Source organism: Tubulanus polymorphus, chromosome 2 (assembly GCF_964204645.1).
Source record: "Tubulanus polymorphus chromosome 2, tnTubPoly1.2, whole genome shotgun sequence".
NCBI lineage: Eukaryota > Metazoa > Nemertea > Palaeonemertea > Tubulaniformes > Tubulanidae > Tubulanus > Tubulanus polymorphus.
The window spans coordinates 12,615,918-12,626,424 of record NC_134026.1 but is presented as its reverse complement, the minus strand read 5'-3'; the positions used below and the strand labels follow the sequence as shown (position 1 = coordinate 12,626,424).

At 36.5% G+C, this 10,507-nt stretch overlaps 1 protein-coding gene across 1 annotated transcript; it reads left to right on the top strand.

Annotated features, from left to right (window-relative positions):
* Window positions 1–4,484: 4,484 nt before the first annotated feature.
* On the top strand, window positions 4,485–5,072 carry LOC141900762 (uncharacterized). The gene is made up of 2 exons (XM_074787790.1): window positions 4,485–4,524; window positions 4,631–5,072. The coding sequence occupies exons 1-2, from the start codon at window positions 4,513–4,515 to the stop codon at window positions 5,018–5,020; spliced, it is 402 nt and encodes a 133-aa protein (XP_074643891.1). The 5' UTR covers window positions 4,485–4,512; the 3' UTR covers window positions 5,021–5,072.
* Window positions 5,073–10,507: the final 5,435 nt, after the last annotated feature.

The following is a 10,507-nucleotide window of genomic DNA, read 5'->3' as shown; positions in this document are numbered from 1 at the left end:
GACTGGTTGGAAGATTGTTTGAATGAACCGTATCGGAACAGAATTTCCCAAGTATGTACTTCGATTTTAAAAAATTCTGTAAACTCCCCCGCCGATCACACAACTATATATGTACTTTAATTTCCGATTTCAAAATAAAATCCCTGTTTCACTCCCGGCAGGTGTGGTGGGTCTGTAAGGGACACCAAATCAAAAAAAAATCAAACGTAATCTACCAATCAAATAAATAAAAGGGTCAATCCCTATTCTAAGATTTAAAAAAAAAACACATTGAGAAATAACAAGTTTGTTTCACTATAGTGGTATTCTTCCGTCAATATGTTTTTAATCATGGACACTTAAGTCCATGATTTAACTGAATTTGAACTGAATTCGGCGATTCGGAAAATTCAACGATTTGGTTCAAACGCCCAATTTTTTATGTTGGTCTCTCCGAAATATTATGTCCCCTTGAATATTCCGAAAGTGTGGTACATTATTTTCTAATTTTATGGATTGCATAGTTACACCGGCACAAATTATCTTTTACATTTTTTTGTGGGCGAATCAACTTCGAATAATGATTCCATCAATATGTGAAATACCAGACCATCAGACTAAACCTCAGATATGACCACATGTGTTAAGACACGTGTTTATGCTTGGGTCTTTTATCATGGGTATATATCTATTTGTATGATACATGATCTTTGTAGATGCTGAGTCGAGCCACGCGTTATTTTTCACCACGCTTTTAGAATGGCAGTCGTATCGTTCCATATTGATTTTCAGAAAAACTTACCCTGTCCAAAAATGCCAACTCAATCCATCTACTACATGAGACAAATATATACTTTTAATTTTGGAATTTATTCCGGATTCCACCAAAACATGAAGCGTTTCATGTATTCCGAAGAAATGGCTGGTAAAGGTGCTGATGAAGTAATCAGCATGATTGACATTATGTTGAATAAAACTAGTTACGGGAACACTGGTGAGTCGATTTTTTAAATGTTATATTCTCTCTAGAGTACTGTTTCAATTGATAGTTATCCAATGTATAGTACATTCATATCTTTATTTATTTTATATATTTTCTTTAGGTGCTGACAACCTGATCATTTGGGCCGACAACTGCAGCGGGAAAAATAAGAATTATGGTATACTATGGTATACCCAATATTTGATTGATTCAGGAGAATACAAACGAGTGGACTTGAAATATCTAAAGCAAGGACATTCTTATGGTCCTTGTGATCGCTTCTTCGGACAAATTGAGAAAAAGAATAGAACCCACGAAAAAATAATGCTGCCCAGAGATTGGATGGACATTGCTGCCTCAAATAAATCAATAGGTGAGTAAAAGACATAGTAACGTACGTGTATGTGTTCATTCGTACGTACGTACATACATACATACATTAATACATGCACACATACATACATACATACATATTATGAAGTATTTTCTTTTCTATTTAAGAAGTGTACCGGGTACAACAAGATGAATTTCGCGACTTTCGTTCATGGCTGGGTCATATTTTCAGTTCAAATCGAAAAGCTGAAAATTCACCGATACCAACTGTGTTGGCAGACACAAAATGGATTAATTTTGGTATCGGTGAAGTGGCTTTAAATGGACACTTCCAGATAAATTAATTAACTGAGGTTTTTTCGAGAAAAAATTGTTTCCACGTGCTTCTAATCCAAAGTTACTTATATCTTTTACAGACTGTGAACCACAACAGGACGGCATGGCTCAGATCTTCACACGATGTTACTAAGACACCAATGAAGGTTGATTATCATAAAGAGGGATTGGATTTGGACGATCTACCCCTTCAAACGAAGCCGTTGTATAACGAATACCCTCTACCTCTTAATCAGGCAAAAATTGATGATTTGCAAAAGATTGCAGAAAACTGGGTTGAACCTCACGCCAAAGACTTTTACCTAAATTTGACCTCTTAGTAATAAACAGAAACTTACACTTTTCACAAACTCTTCCGTTTTTTCTCGCGTGCTACGTTTCTTCATTCCTATTCCATTTAAGTGCATTTCGTTTATCGTTGACCGTACGATTTTCTGAAAGGGAGCGTTATCTTGTCATTCCACAAAATTAATTATAAATTTTTCACGAAGTGAAATTAAATTACGATAATTCCTGTGCACTTAGATTTAGAATATTGATACTCACCAATATATTTTTTCTTCGCTGGGCCATTTTGGAGCCTTTTTTAAGCTTCTTCGCAGCCAAACAAGCGGAACTCAAATTTGAAAGTTGTCGCCGTGGAGACAAATCAATCGGCGTGCTCATTAGATGTTGGCCCCGTTTGACAGGAGTACAGGGAGACGGTAATGTATGAATATTTGTCTCCTCGAAACTGCTCGTATCTTGGCCATATTGCATCCCTTGCCCCTCGAAGCTGGAGGAATGGCCATACTGGCCAAAATTCTGACTTTGGGTAGCAAAGCCAGGTCTAATTCCATATTGATTATTCAGATTATTATAGAAGTTCATTGTTTGCCGTTGAAGAAATATGTGAGGAGTACCATTTGGGATTGACTTAAATTATATGGGAAAAAATCAGAAAGTCTGGCTTGTCAGATGATTAATGACTGTCCAGTTGCTAAGATATATAGGCACATAATTGCTTTGAACCACATGGTCATCATATCACTATTTCAAAAGTTAACAAAACTCTGCCGCAGCAACAGACCAGTCATTAGTTCAGTCAGAATAATTATTCGAAACGCTCTAGCATCATAATAAAAAAATGAATTCATCCAGAGTTAACAGCCCATTTCAAACTATTTTTGATAACAAAGAAAATTGGCTGAATGTTTCGGAGTGTTGTTACGCAGATTCTTTGAGGCAACGTGGGTACGAAGTGGTGAGTGAAAAAAAACAACAACAATGAACATGAAATTTTTCTCTCCACGTAGAATAAAGATATTACTTAAAACTGATTCATGATCATTCTAAGGCCAATTGCTTAGAGTCAGTTGTTAAATACCACGGTAATGTTATATCGAATAAACCATTTTACAGTTGCTAGCCGCCATTTTGTAAGGGTACTTTGTCCTGTATTGTTTGGTCATTTTTTTCTCCTTTTTAAAAACTATTTATGATATGCGTGTTTTATCATACTTCACCGGTCCATAGATAGATTTTGACAGTTTTAACAACATTAAAACCGCGTGAATCTCTAGTTTTCAGTTATGTAAAATTCATTTCTCAATTTTGCAACAATGCAACATGAGAGCAATATAAAAAAACTGTGGCCAGTTTTTTGCCACGCACGTAAAAATTGAGGGTACTGTATTTTGAAGTCCTTTATCTTTAAAAATAGTTTTCAGGAACAGTTTTCAAACATTTCAGGAACTGTGAGCATAAATGCCCCCTTTCAAGTGAACTTTAAAATTTCAAGATATCTTGCCTAGTTTTCATTCTATGGCTATTCAACAGCAGTGCGTCATTTGTCACTTTTCGGCGCTGTTTTCTAAACATGTATTTCAGTCTGTGGGTGTTATTTTTCTTTGATACTATACTTTTCTCTCAGAAAATGGTTTTAATTATTGGTATTAAGTTGGAATATAAATAATTATATGCAATATGGATGTCGAAGACATTAAAGATGCTTAAATTGGGGTTTGAACGATTTTTTGAGCATGTTTAAGCAGCAGAGCGGCATTTTGATCACGCATTCCAAGTTGCGCGCGGGTAGAGAAAACATAGGCAAGATATCTTGAAATTTTAAAGTTTACTTGAAAGGGGGCGTTTATGCGCAGAGTTCCTGAAATGTTTCAATGTTTTTTAATTGAAAAATAACGAACTTCAAAGTACAGTACCCTCAATTTTCACACGCGTGGCAAAAACTGGTCATGACGCATTTCGCAAATTTGAGAAATGAATTTAACATAATTGAAAACTAGAGATTCACGCGGTTTTAATGTTGTTGAAACTGTCAAAATCCATCTATGGACCGGTGAAGTATGATAAAACACGCATATCATAGTTTTTAAAAAGGAGAAAAAAAATCACCAAACAATACAGGACAAAAGTACCCTAACAAAATGACGGCTAGCAACTGGATAGTAAAATAAATCAACGGAAGCGCTACTTATAAATTCGCGCTTTACGCTTATAATTTCGCGGTGCAGGGGGGCGCAAAAGAAATCGGAAGCATGTGCATATTTCAAAGGAAAACTGACGAAAAAGTTTTATCAATGAGTTAATCTTTTGAAAATAAATGTCATTATCATTTCAGGTAAAAGAGATACGAAAAAAATTTGATGAAGAAAAAACGTATGAATTACAAAGTCGTATGATAGCATTGTACTGTCACCAATTTTCGCCCAGTGGGAAAAGATCATTTTACCGTTATCGCCTGCCAAACGAAGAAAGAAATCTTAAACAGGCTTGTCGACTGGCAGTATTGAAGGCACTCGGTATTTCCCGAGCACGGCTTTTACCAATCACGCAAGGGATGGAAGGGGAGGCATGGCAATCAGTATGTTACTTCACCAGAAATGACCAGTATGGTATGTAGTGATTATCAATCATCATTAATCATCATTCACAGATGAACAATAAATATTTGCAAACAAAACATTCATTATCGGACTAACAAAATACTTTCTGTTTCAGGTTGAAGATCACATTAAATCGTTTGAACCGACAGAGAGTCACTGTGGTCGCACTTCAACGAATAAAAAATATCTACCATCCCATCTTAATGTGGTAGAACTATATAAGGGATTTTTACGACAGGCTCATCCACCAGCTAATCACCGCCCAATAACGCTGTGCATCTATAGGAAAATCTTCAATAAAATGAACCTTTCATTTCGAAGCCCATGGACTGATACCTGCCCTACTTGCGACTTAATAAACAACAAGAAGGTAGCTACAGATGATGGCCAAACTAAAATTAAGTTGGAAGAGCAGCTATCTGAACACCACGCGAAAGCTGCCCTGGCCATGGACACGATGAAGGCCGATATGTTGAAATCGAGGCAGTTCTTTGAACGCGTTTAAATGTCAGTGGTGATATTCAGACTCAGATTTCAGACTACTTGATTGTCGATTGTATTCACTCTATGTTCTATATTGCCATTGGTAGTTAGGATTACGATTAGTAATTACATATTTGTCATAAATAAATGAAATCATTTAGTATACTTTTTATGTTTTTTTCTTTTTCTGTTCTTGGGTTTATGAGAATTCCAATAAACTCTCAAAATCATATTAACATGAATACTGTTTTTTGTCTAAAGAAGATTTGAAACAGGTACTTTCAGACAGAAATGGGTACTGAATTATCAATTGACCTCTGATAAGCATCTTTGGATCATACCTGACGAGACTAGTAGATTGACTCGAGACAACCCAAAGGTAAAAATTCAACCCAAAAGTAAAAAGTCAATTGTCGGGCGGCTTAACATCAGAAGTATCAGTTTGCAGTAGTGACCTGTTGCAAAGTGCATGCAGTGCCATGTGTCTAGTTGTTATGGTTGTGTATATAGAATAAGCAAGAGCGAGAGAGCCACGCATTGGAATGATGACTGATGTTGGAGAATTTCCTAACAGGCAGTGATCAAGTTAATGTTCGCTGGAAAAAGTTTTAAGAATTTTGCTTATTTCACAAAACTAACGAATAACTATTGCCAAGACAGGTCAAGTTTCTATGATCTCTGCTCATTCCGGTTCTTTATTACTTAAGCTTACATTTTCGTCTTTCCTCCATTAGTAAAACTCTCAAATCTTAGAACACATTACATATATTTTTTCACACATATTTCTCTCTTTGGAGTCTCTCTCTGGGACTGATGGAGTTTCATATCACAGTATCAAGAAATCTGAAATGTGAGTATAAAAAGTGGCAAGGATGTGAAATAATACTGATGCAGGTAGCGTGTGAGCAGATGTTTTGACACTGACCTGCATAGGGTCAGCTCAGTCTAGCAGATCGCTCGCACGCGCAGCTGCTCTTTGATGTGGTCAAAAAGCCGCACGTTGTTATAAATATTATGTTTTGATGCAAATAACTAAGTTTAATATCTTTATATTACAGAATATGGAAAATGATGTTTCTAAAGATCTGTATCAAAATACTTTTTATAACGTTGTACATATCGTATATGTATTACATATTTTATTATCTTTTATAAATGAGTTACGAATGCACGGCCAGTACCAGAATAATGATTCATAACTTTATTTTGATAGAAATAAACTGACCAAAACGTCAAAAATGATGTATTCTCTTGTGACGTTAGTTATTTCTTTCTGTAGATGACACTGACTCGCTAGTGGATCTGGGCAGATGGACAAAAGCACAGTTGATTCAACATTAGGAGTAAAATCCGCCTAAGCTAGCATATTCAAATATTCTGGGTTAGTGCCTAATCATTTGAATAAGCTCTCTATCCTGGCATCACAAAAAAAAACAAATTTTATAGTTAGATAGCCATGGCATTGTTGCATACACATTTCTTCTCAACACAAAGGCCTGGTGGTTTTTTAAGATTGAGTGTCTGACCAATATCTCCATTGAATTACTTCATTTGGGTTTTGACGAAAGCCTTTTAATTGAGAAGTAAAAATAGGAAGTTATGATCGGTATTCCCTATAGATTAATCAAATGATATGTTCTATGTGTCACTATCAAAGAAGTGCAAAAACACGCTTGAACTACTGTAAGATCGGGGTGCGATAACCCTTTAGTGTCAAAAATAGATCAGAGTTTCTGTTTAGATGTCTGGTTTAATCACTCTGCAATATATTAGATTCAAAACATATACATTTGAAAACCACCCTCTTAGAAATCGGTTACTATTAAAGAGTAGACACTAATAATGGTCACTCTTATAAGTAACCGTTTTGACAAAGGTGACTAATAGTTACTCTCCATTTTTAAATGTATGGTTCTCATAGTCTACCTTTTCTATAATGTACACTCTCAAAACCTTACCGTTCAGAAACAATACTATTTTAAAGTATATGGTACCAATCGTACACTCTAAATACCATATGCTTTACAACCAGAGACTTTCGAAAACCAACCGTTTCAGAAAGTATATTATTTAAAAGTATACGATACAAATCGTAGACTCTAAAAACCACATGTTTTACAACCAGAGACTTTCGAAAACCAACCGTTTAAGAGAGTGTACTATTTGAAAGTGACTATTCTAAAACGTATACTACTGAAAAAGTAGCTGATATCATTAATTAGGGTTTTCTGTTATTTCACAGAAAACCCTTTTGATATCCGCGTGATTATTAGGGTTTTCTGTTATTTCACAGAAAACCCTATTGATATCCGCGTGATTATTAGTAGGGTTTTCTGTTACATCACAGAAAACCCTATTGAGATTCGCGTGTTTCTTATAATTATTATTATTATTATTATTATTTTCCACACATTTTTTGTCAAAAGTACATAGGCTTTTTTACATTACCGCTGTTGCCGATACAATCCGTCTGATATCATTCAGCTCACTTCAATCTACAAATACTCCGTGCAAATTTTGAAGAATCAACGTTACAAAAGCACTGTCGGGCCGTAAACATCGAAAATTGAGCCCCATTCAAAGAGCCGACATGTTTTTCTAAGTCGTCTTTCCGAAATCTACCGCACGTTTCTTGTCACATCGATTATCAATTCAAGCATAAATTAACAAATTTATTACCCAAAGATTGCACATTCTGTCGCGGTTTTTAAAAAACTAATTTTAACAATAACCCATTTTCCTCATCAAATTATAATACCGATACACAGGAAATTTACTACTTTAGATTTTAAAAGCACTGTCGAGTCGTAAACATCGACAAATCGACGTGTGTCACTACATCGTCGTTCCGGGAATCAGCTGCGAGTTTCTCCTCATTCTGAGAATCAAATCGAGTACAAATTAATTTATTACTACCAGTCATTTGGCTGCGGGCGTCAAGCAGTTAATTTAGCAATACCTATTTTTCTTTACCAAATTTACCGTGTTTTTACTAAGATAGATCATAAGTGTACCGGGGAGTCGTAGGCCTAAACTAAACACGCCGAAGAGATATAGCGGAGAAAAGCTGTTATGTCGACGAGGTATCAAAATAAAAGAATATATTACTTTATTCGGCCGCGGGCCTCTGTATCAATACCATCAATACTCTATATTTCCTACAGTACATACCGATCATTGTCAAATCCACAAGGTATTTACTAAATACAAGTATATAACACACTCCTATCCGTATGCTGGACTCACACTTGACATTCGGAGTAAGCGTTCGCGGTGGGGGAAAGGAGATCGTTCGCTGTGTCGCTTGAAGTGTTTATCGAGTTTTACGCGACCTTAAAGCTTTAGTATGGTGGCTGATAAGATACAAAAACACGAATATGCAAATGAGGGCGACATTACGACAAAACGACAAAACTAAAATAACGCGAGAAAACAATGATTTTGATTTTGTCGCCCGCGACAATTCATTATTTGGGTTTTATCGCCCACGACAATTCATTACTTTGGTTTTATCGCCAGCGACAATGTATTATTTTGGTTTTGTCGCCCGCGACAATTCATTATTTTGGTTTTATATTTTGTTTTTGTCGCCCACGACAATTTTCTTTTTTGGTTTTGTCGCCCGCGACAATTCAATATTTTGGTTTTATCGCCCGCGACAATTCATTATTTTGGTTTTGTCGCACGCGACAATAGCGACAATTCAAGATTTTGGTTTCATCGCCCTCGACAATTCATTTTTTGGATTTGTCTCCCACGACAATTCAATATTTTGGTTTTATCACCCGCGACAATTCATTATTTTGGTTTTATCGCCAGTGACAATTTTTTTTTCTTTTTGTCGCGGTTTTATCGCCTGCGACACTTCAATATTTTGGTTTTATCGCCTGCGACAATTCATTATTTTGGTTTTATCGCCCGCGACAATTCATTAGTTTGGTTTTGTCGCCCGCGACAATTGAATATTTTGGTTTTGTCGCCCGCGACAATTCAATATTTTGGTTTTATCGCCCGCGACAATTCATTTTTTGGTTTTATCGCCCGCGACAATTTATTATTTTGGTTTTATCGCCCGCGACAATTCATTAGTTTGGTTTAGTTGCCCGCGACAATTGAATATTTTGGTTTTGTCGCCCGCGACAATTCATTATTTTGGTTTTATCGCCCGCGACAAATGATTTTCTTGGTTTTGTCGCCCGCGACAATTCAATATCTTGGTTTTATCGCCCGCGACAATTGATTATTTTGGTTTTATCGCCCGCGACAATTAATTTTTTTGGTTGTGTCGCCCACATTATTAGCTATATGTATGTCGATATATCGCGATATATCGTGTCAAGTCCACATGAATATGTCTACATATCGTGACGTTTTCACGACAAATTTCGCTTATTTGCTCATTTTCCACGGGACAAGCCGTAATTTGAAGACATGTCTAAATGTAAGATGAGGACGCCAGTAATATGACGACTGAGTTTCAAGTCGTCATGAATATGTCGACTTGTTGCGAGGAAAATGGTTGAGAAAACGAAATATGTCGTCAAAACGTCACGATATATCGACATATTCATGTCGACTTGACGCGATATATCGCGGTATGTCGACAATAATATAACGACTTGTCGAGTTGGAACGCGTCATCTCGAGGCCCCTTATCGCTTCCGTAGATATAGTGTCGAATATTAAGGTCATATTGGCAGATTATTTTTTTTTAAAGTGATATTAAAGCGATCATTCAAGTGATCCTACTTAATGAAAGATCTACGGAAGCGATAAAGGGCCTCGAGTTGTTGCGTTCCAACTCGACAAGTCGCCATATTTATGTCGATATATCGCATCAATTCGACATGAATATGTCGACATATCGTGACGTTTTGTTAAATGTTAAAACTAGCTGTCTGAAGTTTCTGTTGTCTGTATGCGCTCGTTGGTAATTCACAGACAATAGCTGCTCTCTCAACAACGACTAGCAAGGAGTGAGTAAATCACAACGCGTCATGACAGGAGGGTTGGAAGAAAAAGTTTATATCAGCAAATCAGTTTCTAAAAAAACCTTTAGATCAGCAAATCAGTAGGGCTAAATTTTCCGTAACTAAAAACGGTCATGACAGTTGGGTAGCTGCTCCTTGCCAAAAAGCGGAAGACCCTGCGTGGGAGAATCGGAATTCTGAGAATGCCGGTTCTTTCTACAAAAGGGGGCCGCTATCGAGAGAGAGGAGAGAATCTGTACCTTAGTAAGACGAGTGTCGACAGCAGGACAGGAGAAGCTTCGGAACGATAGGGATTCATATACAATAGGGATTAGGAAAATCATTCACAGGTTCAAGGTAAATAAAATATATTATCTTCAATATTATCATCCGGTATTTCAATTTATTCATTCGGATTTGTGCACGGACACGTTCTCTCGCCGGGGCCTTACTCAAGTATTTTATAGATAACGATTAAAGAGAGGATTGTGACCGGTGTATCACTAGTGTTATGTCGATCGTGTTGAATCACTTTGCTT